Raw genomic sequence first — 25,109 nt, 5'->3', positions numbered from 1 at the left:
TTTTGTGAACAGAGCAGGTACGGAGATGTGGAAGGTGATGTATTAAAACACTAGTTTTCTGGTAGCCTGCCACAACCCTCATTCAAGGGGGGAGGGGGAGGAGAAGAGAGAGTGTGGTACCCAAGTGGAAATTCTTTTCTATGTATCCCAATTGTAAAATGCACATTGACACCCAAAACTCAAACAGTCATCCACTTCGTGTTCAATTGCATGCATCCACATGATTTTATTGCATTTTAAAAACAAATATGGAAAAGTTAAACAAAAAAAGTTTTTTTTGCAGTTTACCAGCCTGGCATAAAATATACCACTTTCCTTCTACATAATCATCAATTATGAGTAAATGAGGAACTTACATGTACAGAGATCATGTAATGATGAGCACTCCCTCAGTATGTAACCTATGCTGCTGGCATGGATTAAAACACCAACACTACACCCTGTATTAAGCACGGTAATTACACCTCGTTACACACAGCTCTAAAGCGGCTGCAAAATGCCGCATGAGGAGCAAATTACTTTTCTATACAAAGTTGCTATGACCTTGTAACACAAAGGGCCAGAGGTCAAGATAAAGACTGGTGTTGGTCAGTGGGGTTATTATAAATATACTTTGGTACAAAATGGGTTCTGTTAAAACACAGTATCATCTTGTTGTGTCCCTGTACGCCATAGGAAAGGTTAATAAAACAACCCTCAAGACAGGGAGGTAAATATTCACCCACTGTCTACAGAAACAGCCGCAGGGCTGAGACTCGGGTTGGCCGAGTCTGTTTTGTCTGCTCAGCGCTGCTCCCATCTCACTCCCGGATGTCTTCTGTTGTGCACCCGTGACTGTTTATGCCACCTTATTCTCCTCCTCCTCATCATCATCATCCATCTCCTCCTCACTGCTCTTCTCATCTTTTTCGTCCACAAATTGCTGGAATTCGCCCGTCTCCGAGATCCACAGGGATTTAATGGTGACTTTGAACTCTGCCATTTCAAATCCAAACATTTTCTGCAAACCGAGAGACATTTAGAACTGCACCTTGTACGATTACATAGGAAGTAACGTGATACATTAACAAAAAACACCAATTCCCAATCTTCTGTACACCCCAAATCTTTAGCTTTTACGTATACATTGCTTACGCAAACCAATGCATAAAAGCTTTGCTGCGGCAGTTTGTTATATGGCTTCCTAAACCCTTCACTGCAAACTTAAGTATTACGGCATCCATGGCATAAAGCAGTTGGCATTGGGCTCACCTACAGCTACCCTGCTTCGACTTTTGGGTGTATTTCTATAGCCAGTACTTCCATTCCCCCTACCCATAGATGCTATATAAATGTGACTTGTATCCTGATGCTGGATAAACCCAATAACATATTGAATGCATTCATTGTATTGCACAAGCTTCTCTTCGTTTGGGTTTAGCAAGCTGAACAAGTCCTGGTTATCAGGTGATGCACCTCAGTACATCCCGATATGCACCTATGCAGAGCCATCTACGGTCCACTTTGCCTCGCTGCTTTCACCCCTTCCATGCAGTTATGTGCTGTATGCCCAATTGGCTTGCAACAAACCCTTGCTAATAATAATAATAATCTCTTAATGATGACTTACCAAAACCCGAGCCTGTTCAGGTGTTAGCACAGCCCCATCCTTACAGACTTCATAGTCTGAGAGCAGCGTGATGACTCCTGGGGGGGGGGGAGAGAAGGGCTCACGTATTAACTCTCAATACATAACTCCCCATTAGAAATCAGGGCTGTGACATTAACCTTTGAGGATTGTCTATTCAAAAATACGGCCCCGAAATCCACATTAACAAGCTGCAAAAGGCCTCCCTCATTACTGCTATTTGGATGAGGCCACGAGACCCAAAGATCAGGCAGTTGAGCACAAATACATAATTACTGTAGGTCTAACGATTAAAACGGCGTGTTCATACTCAGAAATATTATTCAGACGGAATACATGTGAATTATCTGCACTTCTCTGCTGGATTTTGCAAGGAACCACAGGGATCTTGCAGCTGAAACAGGTTTAATGAACCCCAACAATCCCCCCGATACTCGCCTTTCTTCAGTGCAGTGGGAAGTCCCAGTTGACGTAACTGGGGTTCCATTGAATGTGGGAACTGCTCAAGAGGCCCGGCATCGAGGATCACACTGTATGTGGCTTTGTTCCCAGCCCGAGCGTAATCTGTTTCCTTAAACTGACCGAACCATCTGCAAAAACATGACACCATAAAGTAACCCATCTGTGGGCTGGATACAAAATGTATTTAATATGACAATCAAAAGAGAGAAACGGAGATAGTCCTAGTTTCCATTTTTGGATGCCCAACTATGAAAAAAAAACTTCTATTTCACCACTATTAAACAAAAATATAACATTTTACCAGAGTATATTAAAATGGTACTAGTTGTATTAAAATGGTACTAGTTGGTGGTAGAATGCCATTAGTAGGCATTTTATTAAGAATATAGATAACACATATCCACAATATCTTTATATCAGATATATTGTGGATCAGCTTTCCTGGACGGGGTTGAGGCACAGAGATGTTACAAAGTTTTACAGTTGTTGATATGTATAACAGTGCATAAACTTCAAGATGGTCCATTAGAGCAGGGGCGAGCAGCGGTTGCAGAGGCCCCGCAATCGTCTCCACGGCAATAAAATTAAATGCCGGGGGGGGGATCGCGTGAGGCCTCTGCAACTCTACTTACCGTGATTCTGATGGCTGGTGTGACGCGTCGCTATGGCAACGTGACGGCACAACATCACCATGGCAACGCTGGGGTCACATGACACTGCAATGTCATTTGACGCCGACCAAAGAGGTATGGGAGGCGCGAGCAGTTAAGGGAGCATTCAGGGGGGCACATCCCTGCATTAGAGAGCACCCCGACACTGATCCCCCTTCTTGCCATGTTTCTTTGATACGTTATATCTGAAGGCATATGGGCAGCTGTGACGTCGTCCTGTTTTAGCGACGCATGTAGTGTAAAGGAGAGCAGCCGAAGAACACAAATCACAGTAATAAGAACGTGGAAGACAAGCTCTGGTTAGAGTGACCGATCGGTGAGCAAGTGATTCGCAAGGGTGATAGTATCTCACAGTACAGTCCAAATACTGTCACCATCGTGAATCCAATAATAAAAAAAAAAATTCTTATTTATTTATCCATTGGATAGAGCACCTTCTTCCATGAAGTATCTGGCTGAGTTGCAAGATACATTAGGCACTCATATTTAATAGTTGACTAGTTAAAGCAATCTGTACTACATAAATGTGTTTAATATGTCATTACAATAAGGGCAGGTGGTGCAGACTGAACGTAACAGAAAGGACACGATCACGAGTCTATAATTAGGGGTTAGCAGACTGTGGGAGGGAGGTCTAGGATATGTAGTTATTTTTCTCCAGCAATAGCATTAATATTTCAGAGTGAGCTTTTGCTTGAGGTTGTATTAGGCAGTTTCTGGGCCCTTAACAAGAATGTATTGTGGATCAACACCCTGAACCCTGCCTGCTGGGTTCCACTGTACCCACCATTCACGGTTTTCATAGAGTGTTGATAACGAAGACGCATGAAACACTTTTCATACATTAGTTACATTTCTAAATGCAAAGCGAGGTGAAATAACAATAAATCCATTTTTAAACAGGACTGCATTTGCTTCCTTCTTCCCCTGCCCAATCTGAACACGTTCCTAGGGGGGGAATCTGGGTGGTGTAGGCTACGCGAGACAGAACTATGTTCCATGGTCTTACTCGTTCACTTCTTCCTTTGGGCGATTGGTGAACAGGAGTCCGACCTCTCCCCTCAGACACTTGCTCATCTGCAGGGAGATAAAACAGACAGAAATGTTATGGCGAAGGAAAGTTCGCGGTCTCTCCGCTGGAAGAGGACATGCACACCGAGCCTCACCTTGTGCAAGTTATCCTTGTATTCATCGCATGGGCCTTTCCCTAAAGCCACCGTCATCACTTTATTCTTGCCAAAAAATATCCTGAAAGGCAAAAGATAAAAGGAAGTTATATGACGATGATCTCTTAATTACACTTCCAGTGCTAAATGGGTCTCCGTAGCTCCATTTACAATGAGATGTCCAGTATTTGGACACACTGTGTGCTCGTTTGCATATCATTACCCAGAATCCCTGGCTGGTGTGTTAGCACTGTAGGCAGAGTGACAATGGGTAAAAACAAGTTTGTGGACATGTGAATGTGCTCACTAGTGGTACTTTTTATTTACTGTACAGTGTACCGAGGAGGGTTTGTGTCACTTTTTTCACTCACCATAACTTATTGTGTCTACATTAAACAAAAAACTAATGGTCCTTGTCTTTGTTTTATATGTGCCCATTATCTTCTTCGAGACCATCCAACTGCCCTTTATTACAGCCCCATAAATGTCTACCCATTTATAAAAAGGAACATAAGGTATCCCATCTTTAATAAAGTATATCTGAATCGTGCCTCTTTCAGACAATAACTGTGCCACTGACATAAATCTCAGTGATTGCGATCTAGTTCTGCAGATATCCGCACCTACTGAGCATGTACATGACATGACAACTTGTGTGGGCTCTATTGCATGTCACTATCCACCTACATTGTGCTGCACTTGAGGCTACATTGGTGCTCCATAGTATATGCTTCACTGCCTAGAAATTACAATGTTCATATTTTGTGCAAGGTTGACAGTGATATTTACAACTATATTTAGGTATAGTGTGACAATGCACAGCAGCAGTTTTAAATTAATGTTGGGGTTCGCTTTAACTCCTGGTTACCTTGTATCTTTGGCCACTGAGTGAGATAAATAATGCAAAATCAGTGTCTACAGCACCTACAGTTATCTGCCGGGTGAGTGAACACAATGTATGTTTTTATCTTCAAGTAAATATGTCACAGTTAGTGATTCTTCGTAATAATCAATTCACCGTTGGTATAGTCTTGCAAATTACTATTATTAAGTACTAAGTAATGTAAAGAATACCTGCTGTGCTTCCAAGCATTTCTCACATCCTTCAGCTTGTTGTTCCTTATGTTATCAATTGACAACACAAAGAGGTACTTGTAGGTGTCCACACATTTCCGCAACTGGAAGAACGAGGTGTACAGGTCAGCATGGAGCTGGCTTCACAATGTCATGGTTCAGACAGAACTGAGACCAGTCTGACATTCCAGTTTAAGCATGAGCAACCAACACACTGCTCTGCCTTGCTAGCTCCCGCAGCCATGGGGGGCAAACCCAGAGATTAACCCCCGTCTCCCCTACAATCTATCCTAAATGTTGCTGCCAGAATCACTCTGCTCTTTCCTAAATCTGCCTCAGCGTCTCCCCTGCTGAAATCCCTCTCCTGGCTTCCTATCAAATCCTGCATCTCGCACTCAATTATCCTCCTCACTTTTAAAGCTTTACACTTTTCTGCCCCTCCTTACATCTCAGCCCTAATTTCTCGCTATGCACCATCCCGACACTTGCGTTCTGCTCAAGGATGTCTTCTCTCTACCCCTTTTGTATCTAAAGCCCTCTCCCAACGACTGCCCCACACCCCTGGAATGCCCTTCCCCTCAATATCAAACTAGCACCTTCTCTATCCACCTTTAAGACCCACCTGCTTAATGAAGCATACGAGCAGCTGCATGGCTGATAATTTACACCTCATACATAAACCTTGGCTCCTTGCAGATGCACTTACCAGAACGCCCTCCAACTGTCTGTACATTCTTCCTACCAATCCAATTAGATTGTAAGCTCTTTGGAGCAGGGACTCCTTTTCCTCAATGTTACTTTTATGTGTGAAGCATTTCTCCCCGTTATGTGTTATTTATATGATTGGTACATGTATTACGGCTGTGAAGCGCTATGTATATTACTGGCGGTATATAAATAAAGGTCAGAAACACCATGTAGGGTGTGCAGGAGTTAAATGAATAACAAAATCACCCCATGTTCTCACCTCTTCTATGAGATTCTGTTTCACCTGCAGACCTTTCTTTGCTGTCTTGGTTAATGAAACTGGAAGAAAAGAGAACAGCATTAGGTGTGTATTAATGTGGCTGTTACATCTCTCAGGCATGTAATAATTAATAATGTCTCTCTGATCCCCTTGGAATGTAGCTATATGGCACCGTCACTCCAATTACTGTGCAAACAAAGCTACGTGAACAAGTTACACGAATAAATAATGTGTCTTGGTGTCGAGATCATTAGCCGCACATCGTGAGGAGTTTAAACACGAAGGCCAATCAGCCCCCATGAGACATGTCCCTGCCCTACGCGCCCCGGGTGCACTCCCCCTGTACTCAGGGCCCGGGGTGCAGGCGGCTCTCACCCTTCTTGTCCCGCTTGGATTTGGGCATGGCTGCAGCTCTCCCGTGCTGTATGTGCGGTGGTCTGTACGCTGCTGACTCCCTCTTCTCACTCACGTGGTGCCAGCAGCAAGCATGCCATTTAGGACCCCGCTGCCGCGATGCATCCTGGGATACACGGGCGTTCCTCGCATTGCCTGAACGGAGCCACGGCAAGTTAGCACCCGGTTTTATGGATACCTGAAAGCACCCGGTTAGGGAGACAGTCCCAGATTTTCTGATTGTAGACGGTAAGGAGCAGCATTTTGCAGGCACTCCTATGACAGACCTGTGTAGGGGCTTTACAGATCACGTCTAGCCCGGCAAGTCACATCTCTATGGTACAGGGAGGCGCTCTGGCTCCCTCAGTGGAATGTCTATGGTGTCCTGGCTGTGCTGCCGGCGCAGTGCATACCGGGCTGGAGCTGTCATGGCGGCGTTGCCTGCAGTCTTGCTGCTGTTCTCCCTGACATTGAGCGGCGCGGTGTATGAAGACCAAGTGGGAAAGTTTGACTGGTGAGTGGAGGGAGAGAGTCGCGATATCACCCGCGGACTGGAGAGTAGAGGGAGAGAGAGAGTAGAGGGAGGGAGAGAGTCGCGATATCACCCGGGAACTGGAAAGGAGCACGCGAGAGGAATAATGTGACGTGAAAAACGTCACCGATTACGGCACTGCCCGCGGGGTGACGAAACATGACACGTCAGGTGGAGGTATGAGACGTCATTCTGGTGTTATGAGACGTCATTGTGGTATCCACTTCCCAGGGAGGGCAATGAGGCACCTGCAGGTCAGTGGGTGATCTCGGGGTTATTATGAGTGAAGAGAAATACCTCTAATTGGGACGACTCCCAAGCCATGGAGGACACTGAGTCTGGGGATGAGCGAGTCACCTCGCATTGGTCCCTATAAAGTGTAGAGTGATTTGTGCATCCGCTTCCATTCAACTGAAGGGAGGTTGCATAAACTGTGTGTTAGCCTCGGGTCCTAATTCTATTAAATAGGGGGATGATGGGCTGAGCGCCTTTGTGACGTTTTGCAGAGTCGCCTTCTGCTTAGTGGGACTGAGTAACCCGTTCGCTGCCGGATGGGCAGTGCACGTATAATGCTTTTATTACCCCTGTGGCAGCGATAGGTTGAAGGTCCCTAACGGGGAGATACATGTCAAGTATATAGGTTATGAAGTCATTGTGCTGACAATTTCTGATCTTTTGCGACGTTCACAGAACCTTTCCCCTTTCTCTTGTTCTTACATGAAGGGAGACTGTCCTCGAGTTCCCATGCATTATTCTAACCGGTGCCTCCCTGTGTTTTGTTTGCAGGCGGCAGCAGTATGTGGGAAGGCTGAAGTTTGCCTCACTAGAGTCTGGACAGGGAGCCAAGAAACTGATCGCGGTCACAGAGAAAAACGTCATTGTTTCTTTGAACTCCAGGACAGGGGATCTTTGTGAGTGACCTGCTGCTATTCCAGAGGGAGTGGGGGGTGTGGACACAGGGCAAGAGAGATGATGGGATGTGTTCTGTTATAATACCAGGGATGCTGTGTGTTCACAGGGAAGCTGACATGCTTGTCTTTGGCAAAGGAGTAAAAATAGCCATTAGTTCCTGTGTTAATACATCTCCATTTATATTTCTCCCTATATCTAAAGAGCACTCCAAAATAGAGCGATATAAGACCATACAGGGAGAACACCTACTGGTTAGAGAGACATTTTGGAGGACTGCTAAGTCAGACTCCTGCTAGTGAGTTAATCAACGGTCTCTGTAACAGATTACCTCATTATCTGCTTCCTGTGAGTTTCCCAAAAGTAACAGCGCACCAGAGGTTAATGTCTCTTCAAGCAAAAGCTGGAGAGTGGAAGATGGTAGCATTCCTGAAATTCAGATCATTTAAAGAGAATTGTAATATTACTTAGTTCAGGTAGTATTGCTCACTTAAATGTACAATATAGCAGTATGGTTAGGTGGGGGATCTGTTTAGGTGTTATCGTTTTAAGGGGTTCTCTGTATTTTTTATATTATGTGTAAAGATATGTTTGTGAACAAATTGTTACAGGGATCTATGAGTGTCACTACGCGACATGAACAGGCGAATTAAAGGAGGTCTCTGAGCCATTGTTTAGTGATATATGTTCTATTTCAGGGGGGCGCAAACTTTTTTCCCTGCGCCCCCTGCCGGCGGTCACCTCACCCCGCGCCCCCCCTCACCCCCACTTACCTCGGCTCCGGCGTCAGCTCCAGTGTCATGACAACGTGGCGTCATTTAACGGTGCGTTGCCATGGTGACACGTGTGGAGCCAAGGTAATTAAAGGTTTACAGAGGCCCTGCAGCTCCCCCAGCACTTAATTTAAGTGCCCTCGGGAAGCGCGGGCCCTCTGTAAACCGCGCGCGCCCCCCGCAGGCAGTCGGGTCGCGCCCCCCAGTTTGTGCACCGCTGTTCTATTTAATATTTGTGCTCTGTGTTGATGTTGTGTCCCTATAGGACTGTTCGCTGTCTTATAAAGTGTCTCTTGCAGTGTGGCGTCATGTGGATAAGGACTCTGCTGAGGGGGCAGTGGATGCTTTGCTGATGCTTGGTCAGGGTAAGTGCTGTGCTCTTAAACCTTGCTCTGAGTCAAAATTGCAATGATCCCCTTGTCTGCAGTTTTGCTACAGTCCATGTTTCTCTTCCTCAGATGCCATCACCGTATCGGGGGGAAGTCATCTGCTACGTTCCTGGGAGACAAACATTGGGGGACTGAACTGGGAGGCTGTTTTAGAGCCTGGCAGGTGAGAGAACGTCACAGGGATTTCAGTATTGAGAAATGTGGCGCTTCCCTTTCTCCTGGTTCGACCTGTCTCCTTGTCTCAGTTTTCAGACAGCGAGTTTTGCTGGGAGTCAGGATGTAGCACGATATGTGGCTGTGTTGAAGAACTCTATTCTGTCACTTCACTATCTGTCCAACGGGCACCAGAAATGGTTTGAAGCTCTCCCAGACAGGTGAGTCACAGTGTACCCTCCACCTACATCATTAGTACAACCCGGCACATGTAACTCTGCATATCCCAACTGATAAGAATGTGTTGAAGTGTTATCAGTTTAGTGTTTACTGTTGCACATTCTGTCACCTGACTTAAACATTTGTAGGGCTTCCGGCCGCTCCATTCCCCTGTATGTTCCACTTAAGTATAGATAGCCATACCCATCTCAACTCTTGATTAGTTTGTGTTAGAAGTTCAGCTGCCTAATATTGACATTGAGTAGAATTCCCTAACATGTTCGTTTTTTTTTTGTCGTCACTCAAAAGATTCAGTTTGACTTTTTTGGTGGTCCATTTTAACCCCTTTGGTGCCAGGGGGCTTTGGTCTCTGATGGTTCTTATGAACTTTTGAACACTGTGGAAATGTCACTTCCTAGATTGGAGTTCTCTGATTTGACCCAATGTATGCTGTGCTTCGGGTAACATCAGGTAAAGAGGTGGTCATTTCCCATGATGGAGCGGTTCTGTTATTACTTCACTCCCAGTGGTCTGCAGGTTGTTTCTTACCCCATAGCTGCTGGAGTCCTTGGCGCATTGCGGAGCAGCGGGAAGCCGGCTATTGCTGGAGCGGTAGAGTCAGTTCTGTTTGAATTCATATAAGCATTGAATTGTATTCTCGTATTGTTCTGATAATATAAAATCCAACCTCCTTGTTATGTGAGCTGAGCACATTGCAGAAATTAGTATTACACACAGGGCATGGGGTGCATCAGTTTAACAAGCAGTGGAGGTTCAGAAAAGATAATGGGAATAAGTGCAAGAAAATGTGGTATAGGAGAACTGCCATGGAATCGGTGGGGTCAGTACTAGTCTACTTTGTACAGTGTGTGGTGCATAAGGCTGCGCTTATAGTGCCCATGACGGCGACGTTGCTCCAAAACAAAACAATTGACTCCGTCGCCAGCGCTTATAGTAAGCGCGACGGAGCAACGTCGCAACCAAAAATTTGGAAGCGGGTTAAATTTGATTTTTTTACAGACTGTCGCCACGTGACTGTCTGTAAACCAATCAATGACCCTGTCGCTCGCGACGTCGCTGCAAATTGAATTACAACTTTTGCTAGTGGCGACGTCGCAGGCACTATAAGCGCGGCCATGGATACACTGCAGAAACTCTTCATAAAGGGTATAGATCTTCAACGAAGATTTGAAGCTTGGGATCGTATGCATTATATGTTTGCTCTTGTACTCATCATTTTCAGAGTGTTCTTAGCCCCATCTCTCCTCTTTCCCCAAGCGATTCTGTGCGGTACCAGCTTCTCTATTCCCCATGGAAGGGGTCAGTCCATGTGGTTGGAATCCTTCCCCAGAGTCACCTCAGCATCCTCACATTCAGTGTGGAAGACGGATCCGTCAGCCGTCAGGTAAGCTAGAGAGGCTGGTTGGAGTCACCGGAGAGAAGGGACAGATCTGAAGTAGTCCTAACGATTCACATGTGTCTGTCTCTGCAGATTCAGATCTCCGCTCCTTGGCTTCACACGCTGCATGGGGCATGTGGGGTGGTGGGGGACGCTGTTCTGGTTTGTGCGGATGGAGAGACGAGCTCCCTCCACACTCTCTCTCTACTGTCTGGAGAGGAGACCACACGGCACCCCCTGCAGGTGAGTCATTGTGGGTGGATTCAGAGTTGTTTCTTTGTGGCAAGAGCATGAGCAGCATCAGCCTTTAGGATGCTTTGCGCTCCAACTACGGGACCTATCCATGCTTTTGTGTCTGTGAAGTGTGAACGTCTCCTCAATGCTGTGCGTGCACTAGTAACGCTGTTTTTTCTCTCGTAGTCTCTGGTCATGGAGCTGGTTGAAGACATTACACAGCTGAGTGTTATCACTGCACCTCGCGGTGCTACAGGGGGGGCGCTGTCCCAGTTCTTCCTTCAGATCTCCCCCCGACGCTTCGTGCTGATGCAGCACAATGATGGAGTTCTCACCCCACTGCGTGACTTCTCCCAGGTACAGATCTGTGGGTGGGGAGAGGCTTTAACTGAGTTGGTGGTTACAATCTAGGAAGTTTGTTGAATTGGAATAACTGAGGTGGTGTTCACTGCTGTCAGTTCACTTTGGTATTAGGAGGTTGATGGTATGTTCTCTAATGTCAATTCCCTTTCCATTCTTTTACAGACGACTCTTGTGACTTTTGCTTCAACAGGAGATAAGACGGTGGCTGCTGTAATGCAGTGCAAGATTGAAACGGTGAGTACACTAGTGCAGAGGTGGCCAACTCCAGTCCTCAAGGGGCACCAACAGGTCAGGTTTTCAGGATATCTCTGCTTCAGCACAGGTGTCTCAATCAGTGGCTCAGTCTTCGAATGCACCACCTGTGCTGAGGCAGGGCTATCATGAAATCCTGACCTGTTGCTGGCCCTTGAGGACTGGCGTTGGCCACTCCTGGGCTAGTAGAACATGGACGTATGTCTACGCTCTCTGAATATAAGCAATGGTTATGGACACTGATTCCTTAAGGGGGTCATGTCAACCATTTTGCACACTCCATTTAATATTAAGACTGGAACTTATTTCTTAAAACATCTCCACCTGGCTTCACTCCCCTTCCCATGCGGAAGCTGTCCACGAGTCTTGATAAGAATGTCCCGTGTGTTCTTATACATAAGAGGTGTGATAGTTAGTCTGACCTAACCTGCCTCTATGGTTGGTCTGCCAAGATAATATATATGCTGTGAGAAGATTTACTAACCATCCGTTAAAATCCTACTTTAGTTCACAGGTTTTTTTTTTCCTTTTAAGATTATTATATTTGAGTAAATAAGTGCAAGCTGCAGAAATAGCTTGAGCATTAAAAAGACATTTTAAATGCAGGGAGCCTTGGAAAAGGTCCTCACACCTTTGATGCCAGTGTAGTTTCGGTCTCTTGTAATTAAGAAATGATGAAGGTGCTAGTTTGGGCTGATGTTAACCCGAGCTGACTTTGTCGATCATGTAACATTTTGTTCTGTGACTTTACGTTACTATGCATGTCGATCCCTTTCTTTCCTTGTTGCACTAATAAAGAAATAATAAATAAAAAAAACATTCACTTTATGTTCATTGTATAGCGCAAGGGTGCGCAAACTCTTCTCCCTGCACCCCCCTGCCTTCTCGCGTCCCCCCTTCTGCTCGGCTCCGGCGTCAAATGACGCTGCCATGGCGACGCAACGCTGGAAATTTAAGGTAAGTAAAGTTGCAGAGGCCTCGTGATCCCCAGCATTTAATTTAAATGCTTCAGGGAAGTGCGGGGGCCTTCGTAACTGCGGAAACTCCCCCTCCACACCCTCTCCCCCCAGAAAATCTCTTGCGCCCCCCAGTTTGTGCAGCCCTGGTATAGAGCATACATAAATAAGTGGAGATGTATGTACTTGTTGTCTTAATACTGTGAACGTGACCTTATTTTTTTGGAAGTTGGTGTGTTATTAATGAAACTGATAATGCAGCTGTTAACTGGCACTTTAATGAATAACCCGGTCTCTGAATGTCATAGTAGCAGTACATGGTGAATACCAGTGCACACCGTTCCAAAAGTGGCAGCTCTTCTCTTATTGATATCATTTGCATCTTTTCATTTTTCAGAACCAGAAATCTGGACCTACAACTTCAAGTGAGACAGAGAGCTCAACAGAACGGACTTGTTCACAGGTAAAGCCAGATCAGCGCTCTGGGGAGTGGGACAATAGGATTGTATACATGACAATATTGCAGCATGGTGTTGCCCGAAGTGATGGGGACATTGAACTAGTTTATATCATTGACCTGTTTGGCTGACAGTTTGGAAGCAGGGATGTCCCTATGATGGTATGTGATAACTGTATAACAATGTTGACATTGGGACCTGGTATTACATCTGTTGTATCCATTGGGATGATGTAGGAACCCTGGTTCTGTCCTGGTCAGACATACACCATCAGCCTGTACTCGGCAGAGAGCGGACGGCGCCTGCTGGACACCTCCCTGAGCTTCACGCTGGAACAGAGCTGTGTGCGACCTGATGCAGTAAGTGGAGTGGTGAATCGCTGTCTTTCCTTCACTCCGTTTCACCTTCTTAATTCCCTTGCTTATCCCTCGTTTCCAGCTCTTCCTCCAGCTCTTCCTGAAGAAGGATGACTCCGTGGGGTATCGAGCCCTGGTGCAGACTGAGGACAACCAGCTCCAGTTCCTGCAGCAGCCAGGTCACTACTGACACCAAACGCTCTGCAATTGCTCCAATGTGCGTGTGTCTTTCTCTCACCCTCCTGTGCCTTTCCCAGGGAAGTTGCTTTGGCTGCGGGAGGAGTCCCTGGCGGATGTGTTCACCATCGAAATGGTGGATTTACCTCTAACAGGAGCCCAGGCAGAACTGGAGGGGGAGTTCGGCAAGAAAGCAGGTACAAGGCCTGTCTGCGGGAAAGAAGAGGGCTGCGGGTGGTTGTGAGATCCCTTAATGGACATTTTCTAATCACCTTTCTCACTCAGTTCTGTTTTCCTTCTATTTTTCCCCCCTCTCTGCTGCCTGGACCCAGCTATACAAGGTAACACTGCACTGCATGACCTGTGTGTCTCTTACATCTTCTACTAATCTATCTTCCCCTCTCTGAGATCTGCAGCATTTTCTAACACTCCTCAGAGAAAAACTCAAGACCTTTATTATTTTTTCCCATTACTCTCTCCCTGTTTTTACTTCCAATGACCCGTTCTCTTCAGCTGATATGCATGGAAATCTGTGACTACGTCTCTTCCTCTGTCCTGTATCTTAAGGAACATTAATACTTTTTATTTATTTTTTTTGAGCATAAACTTCTCCTTTTGGAAGTGTCACCCAAAGAACAAATCCTGTGTTATCCCATTCAGTCTTGGAGGTACTGAAGTATACATTGCCTGTGTATAGTCTTGGTAGGAGAATCAGGGAGCGCAGCACACCGGTAAAACACAAAAAACACAGAAAAAATTAGTGCAACTCTGTATGTGCAATATCAATCACGAGTGCAATTTCCAGTGTGTGTATAGTCACACAAGTGCCGGTAAAGAATCAGTCCCACATGCAGTCTATAAGTGACTGGTGTAGGTGGTCAGGAAAAGTAGACGCCAAATGCAAATAAACCACTTAGATGAAAATAGAGGTGGTAGTGCGAATATATTGAGATACACAATTGTATACAATAAAAGTAGTAGGCAATGGCAACTTGCAGGGAAGCGCCATGCAAGGGCATTGTACGACAGTCTCGGGGAAGTGTCCAGTAGTGGAGTGTGGTGACCCAGTCAGCTGTTGCAGAGCAGCCGGTGCGCTGGCGGCTTCTCCGCGATGTCAGGCTGCGACTTTTACTTCTGGGCTCTCCTCCTATGATCGGGAAACTCACTCAAAACCATGTGCCTGCTCATCGTGACCTTGGGCTTCCCACCTTATGCGATGCTAAAAGCAATTAGACTGGAAGCTGTTGGGCGCAGTGACTTATTTAGACTGAAAATGTATACTTTGCACCTTGACAGTTCTATATGTGGAGGCAAATACTAAGTAAGGAGTGTGTAAAAGCACATTGATTCATAGGTTTTAGGCAAAAAAAGAATACGTTTTCTTTTAGACAACGTATACATGGAATCGTGCTCAGGAAGGCGACTACATCGCCCTTAAAGAAAGTATTTCTGTGTTTCCTTTGGAAACCTTAATAAGATTTTATTTTTGCGTTTGTGCAAGTCTAATTTTATCTGAAATGTAATTGTTCTTCCACTTTTATATAGTTGCCTAATGATGGCCGCAAAATTAGTTTGCACAAGATAACAAAACAATAAAATAGTGGATAACAAGTTGCCTGCATACACAGTTTACGAACAGGCACATAAGAGATTGGGTAAAGAAAGTAAAAACGTACCATTTGGTTACTATGAAGAAATTAAAGTATTTAGATTCTCTCTCTTGTTGTTTTGGTGAAGATGTCAATCAACTCTATTTTATTGGACATGCCACGGCCATAAGTTTTCTTTTGGTCCTAGAAGGGACGGGCCTATTAAGCATCTTATTCCCCCACTTTAGATGGGCTGCTGGGGATGGTGTTCAAGCGTCTGTCATCACAGCTCATCTTGCTGCAGTCCTGGAGCGCTCACCTCTGGAAAATGTTCTGCGACGCCCGGAAGCCGCGCAGTCAGATCCGCAGCGAGATCAACATCGACACGCTGGCGAGGGACGACTTCAACCTGCAAAAAATGATGGTCGTAGTGACCTCTTCTGGGAAGGTGAGAGATGGGGTGGGTGGGTGGAGGGGAAAGATCAGGAGGAAGAGGCATTTCATGCCCTGTTTCTCCTTTCTGTACGTGCATCCGTGTCTGTGTTACCTATACAGATCCGGAGCCCCAGGAAGTCATGTTCAGAATAGGTTGTGTAACAGAAGAGCCCTACAATGACCAAACAATGGAGAGTGGTCAAGCTCAGGAAGTGATTTACAGACAGGCTATTGCAGGAGTGGCCAACTCCAGTCCTCAAGGGCCACCAACAGGTCAGGTTGTAAGGATATCCCTGCTTCAGCAGAGGTGGCTGTCATGGACTGAGCCACTGATTGAGTCTCCTGTGCTGAAGCAGGGATATCCTTAAAACCTGACTTGTTGGTGGCCCTTGAGGACTGGAGTTTCCCTGGGCTATTGCTTGCATAGAACAGCCATCCCGGGAATGCAGGAGATGAACAGTTATAGACAGGACAAGCCTATATAGGGTCTATGGCATTCGAATACTTTGATAACATGGGATGAAGAGTCTTTATCTGCCTTCACATGCTATTTTCTTGTTTGTGTGCAGCTCTTTGGCATAGAGAGCAGCTCAGGCAGCATCGTGTGGAAGTTTTACCTGCAAGGTGTGCATCCAGGGGCTTCTTTCAAACTGCTCGTTCAGAGAACAACGGCTCATTTTCCACACCCGCCGCAGTGCACTTTGCTGGTTAAAGATAAGGTGGGTATTCCACGTGACTTTTTCCCCCACTTCTAGCTGTTGTGATGACTGCAAGTCCATGTATTGGTTGGAAGGATGTTGCAGAATAACATTAAAGCAGGTATAAGGGAATATAATGGCAGTGTACTTGTATTGCATTTGTTCTCAGCTCCTGTTTATTCTCAGGTGACAGGGCTGAGCACTCTGTATGTGTTCAACCCAATATTTGGGAAGTTGAGTCAGTTGGCTCCTCCACCTCTGCAACGCCCCATCCTGCAATCCCTGCTGCTCCCTGTCATGGACCACGACTATGCCAAGGTGCTGCTGCTGCTGGACGATCAGCAGAAGGTGAGGGGGAGCTGTCGGGAAGGAAGAGTAGAGCTGGGAGAACTGTTTGGAAAGTGGGGGGGGTTGTGCAGGAGATGATGGAGGAGAGCTGGGTGTTTAGAACGGGGTTGTGTGTCTGGGACAGGAGAGGTGGTAGCTGTGTGATACTGTATGTCGGAACAGTGTATCATGACGCATTCAATCTCCGCAGATCATGACTTTCCCATCTACAAAGTACGTGCTGCAGCAATTGCAGGACTTGGCACCTACCGTCTTCTTCTACCTGGTAGATGCTGAGAAAGGCAAACTGACTGGGCTGCGACTCCATAAGGTACAAGTCCGGGGGTGATGTGAGGGGCCATGTCCCGATGCTCTTATGAGTTGTTAGCTTGGCATTAGGCGTGTGCTTGTCCCTCACTGCCTTCTCTCGCCACAGGACCTTAACACAGAGCAAATCTGGGAACTTCTGCTCCCCCCCGACCTCCAGCGGATCACAGTTGTGGAGGGGAAGCGCTCCAACGAGCATGTCCACTCCCAAGGACGTGTGATGGGCGACCGCAGTGTCCTGTACAAGGTACGCATGGGGCAAGGACTGCAGTGTCCTGTACCAACAGTCAGGATGCCCAGGGCCAGTATAACAGAACTGGAGTTCAGAGCGCAGATAACTATGAAATAATTGGGGATAGTCGCATCACTTTGTACAAGGTCAGCGGCAGTAATGAGGGAGTTCTGTTTAAGACAAGTGGGGATTACAGGAGCGGCACAGTGTATGAAGCGAGGAGAGATCGTCAAGCACAGCTCATTGCTACAGATTAGGGAGGGCTCAGTGTTCTATACTAACAAGTTGGAGACCATTGTTGTAAACGGAGGTGTGAAGAAGAGTTATGTTTAAGGACCTTCTTTCTCACTGCCCTTCCCCTCTCATTTTAGTACTTGAATCCCAACCTGCTGGTAGTGGTGACAGAGAGCACAGACACACACCCCGAGCGCTGCTTCATAGGGATCTATCTCATCGATGGCGTCACTGGGCGCATCATTCACTCTTCTGTGCAGAGACGAGCCCGGGGACCCGTCCAGATTGTGCACTCCGAGAACTGGGTGGTGGTAAGATCTGAAGGCCCCTCTTCCCTTCCTATGTTCCGTTCTCCTTCCTTTCTGCTGCCCTCTCACCCGTCCTGTCCCCACAGTACCAGTACTGGAACAGCAAGTCTCGCCGCAATGAGCTGTCTGTCTTAGAGCTGTATGAAGGAACGGAGCAGTATAATAGCACTAACTTCAGCTCCCTGGATAGGCCGCATCTTCCACATGTCTTGCAGCAATCCTACATCTTCCCCTCGGCCATCCGTGCCATGCAGGCGACAATCACCGAGCGTGGTATCACCAGCCGGCACATCCTCAGTGAGTACCGTGGTCAGAAGCCGTGGGCGGGGAAGAACGTGCAGGGAATTGAGGGCTGTTATTGGAGAAAACAAAATGTCTGAAACGTGCCTTAACTCAGCTCTCTTCAATACGTGTCTGAGAATAGGGACACCTAGATCAGGATTCCTGTATCAGCCGAGCCTAACGATGTCTATGCCTCTTCCATCCCTGCAGTTGGACTTCCGTCTGGTGCTATCCTTTCCCTCCCCAAAGCATTACTGGACCCCCGGCGGCCAGAGATTCCTACAGAATATACCAGGTGAGACCTCCACTGAATTAGTGAGACCAGAGTGCTTTAGGTCAGGGATGCTCAACTCCCCCCAACAGGTCAGGTGTTAAAGCAGCAGGTCAAGCAATATCCTACATGTGGGTTTTTTTTTTTATTTAATGAATCAGTTCTGTACAATGAGAAAATACTTGTAGCATTAAAAAAAATAAAAAAATGTTTTAAAGACATTTTTAATGTTTCGAATGTAGGAAGCATTTCCAAAGTGAAAGCCCCTTCCCCTTCTGATGGGATCTTGCTTTTGAGCCCCGTCCTCTCTCTAGCAGTGAACCAATTGTATCTAGTAACTACCCAGTTACATAATATTGCTGGACTACATTGCCCACAATGCTGTGCAAGAACTGAATTAAATAACCCGAGCAAGCGATCGATTACAGGAGAACGGATCGATCTGCAGCTTAGCTAATCACTTGTCAGTGTGCAGATTGTATTGGTGCACATATTGAATGGGAACAAAATATATATTTTTAAAAACGGCAGCTTAAACTGCAGATTTAAGGATATCTCGGCTTCAGCACAGGTGGCTCAGTCTTGTGATAGCCTATGCTGAAGCAGGGATATCCTTAACACCTGACCTGTTGGGGGGTGGGTCTTGAGAATTGGAGTTGAGCACCGCTGCTCTAGATCACCAGCGAGTCCTGGTTCTGTAACATCCTTGCAGATATCCTGTAGGAAGAAGTGCACCCTACTAATAAGAAATTTAGATCTGATGGGTTTTACCCCTGAACATTTTTACATCTATTTTTTTATCCCCCTCCCCCCTACATCCCTCTCCAAGATATTTCCATTTGTCTGTCCTTTTTTGCAGGGAGGAGAACTTGATCCCTTATACACCCGACATTCAGATTCACGCTGAACGTTTCATAAACTACAACCAGAGTGTTTCCCGAATGCGTGGAATTTACACTGCCCCCTCTGGCCTGGAATCCACGTGTCTGGTAAGTGGGAGTGGGAGTGGGAGTGGGACATTAGCAGTGTGTAAAGTACAGAGGAACCGTTTGTAAAAAAAATCACCCTTGTTTTTTTTTTCTGTATTATAGCAAGTAGTTGGTAATGAGAGAGAGGGAAGTACCACATTTTATTTTGTGTGGGTACGGGCCAGAAGAAGGGGTAAGTCCCCAAATGTTGCCCCCCTTGTTATTGATTACCTACAGTCCTCTTCTTGGGGCGTTTGAATATACCACTACAACCCGTGTTCAGTATTTTCTTAAGGGAATATTAAAGGTGTAGTAACTCTGGATTTCTGGACAGAAACCCTTTGCATATGCTCCATTAGTAATTCCTCCACACATGATTTACCAGTGCATAAGTATTATTTATTTCAACTTGCTGGACAGAATTGTGTTATTATTGCCCTATAACTGCTGTGAGATCTGTACATATGATATGGATTGTGTGTAGTTGTTCTATAGAGATATTGTAGCTTTTATACACTAATGCAGGGGTTCTCAACTCCAGCTCTCAAGAACCCCCCCCCCCCCCCTCCAACTGTGCCACTGATTGAGTCATGTGAAAGCGTAGAAATAAAATCAATGAGTCAAGGGTTCAAAAAAGTAACAACATGAGTTTCTGTACCAAGGCACAATTGGGAGACAAGAATTCAGAAAGAACTCAAGCCTCTGAAAACATATTGCTTGGATCACATTTTTATACATTTCAAAATGAGTAATACACCCCTTAAGGGGGCTGGCTTAGAGATAAATGATAATATGATGACATGCAAAATTACATATTGGTTGATACCTAAATATGCTGCATACGCTATATTCTTATCGATAATTTACCATAATGTGGGGCTCTTAACCTTGTGACATAAGGGAGTTACTCTGTCCAGCCCTGTATGCAATGTAGCTGTTAGATAAGAAATTCTACGGTCAGCAGAAATATCTAATGCAGGAGAAATCGCTTACGAATGCTATTTCAATTTATTACATGACTCGTAGGAATTACACAAGGGTGGGTTAGATCTAGAAGCGATACTCTGCAGAATCAAACATTCACAGTTCATTCATGAATGAAACAAATTGGCATACATACAAGCATACGGTTAGGCCAAAATGGAGATGATGATAGCCACACACATTATCTCAATCTTCACAGTCACCTTTGCTGAAGCTGGTATATCTTGAAAACCTGACCTGTAGGGGGGGATTTTGAGGAATGGAGTGGAGAACCCCTGCACTAATCTATTTCTAATAGGATCTAACATTAGCAACAACCATGTTCTGTTTTCGTGTGTTCTTTTTGAGTGCTACGGACTGTGCTATTTTTCCTATTCGCATTGTGTCATTCTGCGTATAGAAATGTGTGCTGTGCCCGTCACTCACCTGATTCTCTTTGCTGGCAGGTTGTTGCCTACGGACTAGACATTTACCAGACGCGAGTTTACCCTTCCAAGCAGTTTGATGTGCTGAAGGACGATTATGATTACATCCTGATTAGCAGCGTGCTGATCGGCCTGGTGTTTGCCACCATGATCACAAAGAGACTGGCACAGGTTAAGCTGCTGAACCGGGCTTGGCGCTAATGTGATGTCGAGGAAGGAGACGATGCCTTTTTACCATGTCTCTGCAGAACCTCCATGTGCTGTGGGGAGCAGGCCTCGTCCTGCTGATCTGCAGGGAATAACCAATTTGTTGGTCACAGAAAGAAACGTCCTTATGCACACCTGGGGTATGGGGGGGTGGGGGGAAATGACGGATTAACATGAATTTCTATCAAATCACAGCCTGTAGTCATGTAATTACAGGACAGGCCTGCAACACAGAGAATCAATGTCAAGAGCTTAGGTTTATGTTCAGTAGCCAAGTAGGTTAATGAAATGCTGTCCTTTTTAACCTTTTTGATTATCTTTTGGCACTAACTCTACATTGCTTGTTTGGAGGGTCACATTCCTTCCCCTTCTTTCCAAATATAAACGTGCCACACTGCGTAGCCATACTGAGTACATCGTCACATTTACTTCTGTCCACAGCGCCTTTAACAAACGATGTTATTCTTAGCTTGTGGGCGTTGGCCGTGGTCGGTATGTGGATTTAGGGCTGTGTATTTGTACTCACGATAGCTGATTTTTCAGGAGAGTGACCCAAACAAGTCCTTGTACCCTAAACTCTGTCGTACTACTGCTGCATTGCTCTGGCAGCGAAGTATGTGACATGCATGTATTCTGTGTGCAGTGCAAATCTGTCCTGTGTCCTGATGAAGGCGTTAATGTCCCTCATTTAAAATACGCTTAATTTAAAAGCAAAAAAAAATAAATTATTATTTTGGTTCACTGTGAATGAAGTATCCAGCGCCAACCATTTTGGAACAAAGTACTACATTGTGTATCACGGTTACTGAGTCACGTTTCTCACCAGAAGGACATCCGTCTGACAGACAGTTCCCCAACGCAGTGAATGTGTTATTTGGGGGGGGGTTAAGCAAAAACAACTTTTGTGTTTTGAAAGCAAGTGGTGAAATGACAGAATAAAATATAAAGCGCCCCTTTTCTTAGCTTGTAGTTATCGAAGTACATTATTACAGGATCGTGTTGACACCCTCCTGTCATTAATGTTTAATCATCTGGGCCTAGTCCCCTCTCTTGCACACACGCCTCTAGGGAAGCGGTTACCAACTCCAGTCTTAAAGAACCCCCAAACAGGTGATGTTTTAAGGATAACCATGCTTCAGCACAGGTGGTTGTCAAAATGATTGAGCCACCAGGGATATTTCTTTAAAATGTGACCTGTTGGGGTTTCTTGAGAACTCGGTCCTCAAGGGCCACCAGCAGGTCACATGTTATGGATATCCCTGCTTCAGCACAGGGGCCTCAGTCATTGACTGAGCCACCAGTGCTGAAGCAGGGATATCCATAACATGTGACCGGTTTGGGGGGTTCTTGAGGATAGAGTTGGGAACTGCTGAACTAGGGCATAATTGCATTGGACATGTTGTGTACAGAGTGATACCTTAGGCTTAGAGCAGTCATTGGCAACCAAGGCCTCCCTCCATGCCAGGTGTATCATGAAGATTTATAGCGCAAAGGAAAATGTAAAGAATTTACAAAATTGCAGGTTTTACCTTTAAAAGAAAAAAAAATTGCAGTAAAACATCCCCAAGGCCCCCCTCCCCCCCCTCTCCTCATCTCCCCCCCCCCCCCCTCTCCTCCTCCCCCCCAACACAGTCTTTAACACATTGCCATCTGGGGTCCGAAGCATTATTTCCTGAGGGGTTGTAATGCCAGAATCTTGTTTTTGTTCTGTAGCGCGTTCTTACTGCCCCCTTTTAATACTAGCATGTTAGTAAGTACTGCTGCTTTTATACCCTCTTGCTGCAGGAAGGGTCTGCAGTACTTTGCATAACAGGGAAACCGGTTAAAAACAACACACTGTCATTCTGCCATCTTTGTTAAATGATTATAGAATGTATTAAATGAATCTTATTTATTTGGGTATTATTGTAACTTGTAATTCTCTCTTGTTTGGGCATCGTGGGCTCTCTCTCCTTGATGCCTCTTCCAGGTCGGGCTGTGTTAGTTTTGCATTTTCATGTGAGCAATTCCACATTCATGGGAGAAATGGATATGATTTGTAACTTAACCCTCTCGTTGCCAGAGGGGTCGAGCAATGCGTCTGGCAGCAACAGGGTTAAAATGTTTGCCTCGGCTGCTAACTAATGTAAAATGTGAGTTCTGTCTGTTTATTGAGGGTATGAAATAAACAAAATTGATTTTTAAAAACCCGTACTGGTTAAATTGCAACTTTTTTCAGAATGTGAGTTGCTTTTCATGTGTAAGGGAAAAAAAATGGGATTTACACTAATATATACGATGCACAAACACGGTTCTGCAGCCGTACACCAATTATATACCCGTTCACTATCCAGAATCCCAAGCTGTAACTAGCAGCAAAACATACTGTATAGCACTGCGCGATTTTAAATAAATTAATTAATTAATACAGGCTGGAAGCAGGGGGTCTCCGGAGCTGAATTGCATTAATTTCAGCTTCAGGGAACCACCTTGCTTCCCAAGATACCTCTGTAGGGGGTGCCGGTAGCAGCATTCGGGAAACTTGTGTGCCTAACAAAATGGCAGCGTTTAAATGTCCCGCATCGCGTGGGCCAATAGGAAGCCGTGACGTCATCCATCTCAACTCCATAGTTGCCCGCGTGACCTGGACATTTAAACTCCATAGAAACACCAGCACCCCGTATGTAGGTAAGTATCTCTCCGGAAGCATGGGGGCCCCGTAGCTGAAATGAATGCGGTTCAGCGCCGGAGACCCCTTGCTTCAATCCTGTCATTAGAACACGTTACACGTGCTACACGTTTTGCTGCATTAACCCGCTGTATGACTTGGCGATGTGTTGAATGAATGGAAAGTTCCAAGGGTACTTTACCTTTCAATTCCAATTTTAAAGATCTTCATCGGCACAAATCGAGGGCTCTTTGTAAAATGATCCATATACTTGTAATAGGAAACTCCATGCATAGTATTGAGTAAATGCAAGTAAATTCTGCTTTAGTGGAGCTAAAAGACATCACTAAGTGCATGTTTTGACCATACCAGTGTGGCAATTTTTCACAATAAAAAAAAAATATATATGTATAATATATATTACACTGAGTGAGTGATCAGTCAGAAAAGAGGAATAGTAGGGGATACAGAATAACATGGGGGAAGCGATGGAGAGTCCTGGATGATGCATTAAAATAGGCCCCCACTCATCACACACTCATCCAGAAGCCCTCACTCATCACACACTCATCCAGAAGCCCTCACTCATCACACACTCATCCAGAAGCCCCTACTCATCACACACTCATCCAGAAGCCCCCACTCATCACACACTCATCCAGAAGCCCCCACACACTCATCCAGAAGCCCTCCTCACTCATCACACAGTCATCCAGAAGCCCTCACTCATCACGCACATCCATTAAAGTAATTTAATCTGTTTTACAGTGAAAAAATAATCTGGATTCAATGTAATTGTAATTTTAGCTGATATTTGTGCGAATTCATAATTAAAACAATAGAGGTGACCATCACCGCTCAACTGAATACACAATAAAATGTATATAGAATAATTTCAAGATACTTGATTCAGGGTGCAAGTAGGAAAAACATGTATTAACTGGTAAGACCCCACCTCTAAAAAGGTCCTACGGATTGCACTCGCTGTGGATATAAAGTTAAGTATCTATATGAGTCCAAGTGGCATAATGCATCTCTACCACTCTCAGGTGGATATATCCTGGATTGTCACCAACTCTATAACAACCTCCTGTAAGGATTGGCAGAATACCGACGATACGAAAAACAATAACATTTTATTAACTACAAAATGTGTGCAATATATACAGAGACGGTGTTTTAAAAAAATCCTCTTTGGCAGGGGGGGGAGGGGCTGCCCAAAACTAGGTGGGGATCATATGATCTGTGATATGTATCAATGTTTGCAGTAGTGGGTGGGTAGTGTTAGGGTCCAGACATCATGATGTCAAAAGGTAGGGAGTCACTATATAATGGATGTCTGCTCCTAATGATAGCTACCCACAAACAATGGTTGTCAAATAATCCTATACATATCATCCCAAAATAAACAGTATCCTTGTGTGGTTCTCAGTGAAACGGTTGGGAAGTACTGTACACCAAATGGCCCACGCTGCAGGGAATGTCTACATATGTATAACAGACAAATATCCACTGCTAAATATCTATGGTGAAATATGGGTCGTGGAAAAAGCACAAGTCTCGCAGGGCTCTGTTAGGCTACGGCCCCAGAATTTACTGCTGAACACGCACCTGGCGGCGCGTACACAGATAAACCCGTGATCGG

At 45.4% G+C, this 25,109-nt stretch overlaps 2 protein-coding genes across 2 annotated transcripts; one reads left to right on the top strand and one right to left on the bottom strand.

The window, feature by feature from the left end:
* Nucleotides 1-195: 195 nt before the first annotated feature.
* On the bottom strand, nucleotides 196-6,491 carry MRTO4 (MRT4 homolog, ribosome maturation factor). Its single transcript, XM_075606029.1, has 8 exons — nucleotides 6,343-6,491; nucleotides 5,968-6,026; nucleotides 5,001-5,104; nucleotides 3,927-4,008; nucleotides 3,770-3,837; nucleotides 2,066-2,217; nucleotides 1,610-1,686; nucleotides 196-1,000 (listed from the first exon to the last, which is right to left on the bottom strand). Exons 1-8 carry the CDS (start codon nucleotides 6,368-6,370, stop codon nucleotides 839-841), a joined length of 732 nt encoding a protein of 243 aa, XP_075462144.1. The 5' UTR covers nucleotides 6,371-6,491; the 3' UTR covers nucleotides 196-838.
* Nucleotides 6,492-6,716: 225 nt separating this feature from the next.
* Nucleotides 6,717-23,006, top strand: EMC1 (ER membrane protein complex subunit 1). The gene is made up of 23 exons (XM_075606022.1): nucleotides 6,717-6,874; nucleotides 7,679-7,803; nucleotides 8,874-8,939; nucleotides 9,033-9,126; nucleotides 9,209-9,337; nucleotides 10,614-10,740; nucleotides 10,828-10,977; nucleotides 11,155-11,325; nucleotides 11,494-11,565; nucleotides 12,937-13,002; nucleotides 13,234-13,356; nucleotides 13,436-13,532; nucleotides 13,611-13,727; nucleotides 15,368-15,567; nucleotides 16,124-16,273; nucleotides 16,439-16,600; nucleotides 16,791-16,910; nucleotides 17,016-17,153; nucleotides 17,510-17,683; nucleotides 17,767-17,977; nucleotides 18,173-18,257; nucleotides 19,093-19,222; nucleotides 20,632-23,006. Exons 1-23 carry the CDS (start codon nucleotides 6,732-6,734, stop codon nucleotides 20,809-20,811), a joined length of 3,030 nt encoding a protein of 1,009 aa, XP_075462137.1. The 5' UTR covers nucleotides 6,717-6,731; the 3' UTR covers nucleotides 20,812-23,006.
* Nucleotides 23,007-25,109: the final 2,103 nt, after the last annotated feature.

The sequence above is a fragment of the Ascaphus truei genome, chromosome 6 (assembly GCF_040206685.1).
Source record: "Ascaphus truei isolate aAscTru1 chromosome 6, aAscTru1.hap1, whole genome shotgun sequence".
Lineage (NCBI taxonomy): Eukaryota > Metazoa > Chordata > Amphibia > Anura > Ascaphidae > Ascaphus > Ascaphus truei.
This window is presented reverse-complemented; position numbering and strand designations above follow the sequence as displayed.

What these genes read in the sequence shown, in the direction of transcription:
- EMC1 (XM_075606022.1), top strand. Translation starts at nt 6,732, where the DNA reads ATGTCTATGGTGTCCTGGCTGTGCTGCCGGCGCAGTGCATACCGGGCT. An exon ending in TTTGAAGCTCTCCCAGACAG is followed by an intron (nt 9,338 to 10,613) that starts GTGAGTCACAGT and finishes TCTTTCCCCAAG; the next exon opens with CGATTCTGTGCGGTACCAGC. An exon ending in CACTGCGTGACTTCTCCCAG is followed by an intron (nt 11,326 to 11,493) that starts GTACAGATCTGT and finishes ATTCTTTTACAG; the next exon opens with ACGACTCTTGTGACTTTTGC.
- MRTO4 (XM_075606029.1), bottom strand. Translation starts at nt 6,370, where the DNA reads ATGCCCAAATCCAAGCGGGACAAGAAGG. An exon ending in AACAGAATCTCATAGAAGAG is followed by an intron (nt 5,105 to 5,967) that starts GTGAGAACATGG and finishes TCGTTCTTCCAG; the next exon opens with TTGCGGAAATGTGTGGACAC. An exon ending in AATGCTTGGAAGCACAGCAG is followed by an intron (nt 4,009 to 5,000) that starts GTATTCTTTACA and finishes TTTGCCTTTCAG; the next exon opens with GATATTTTTTGGCAAGAATA.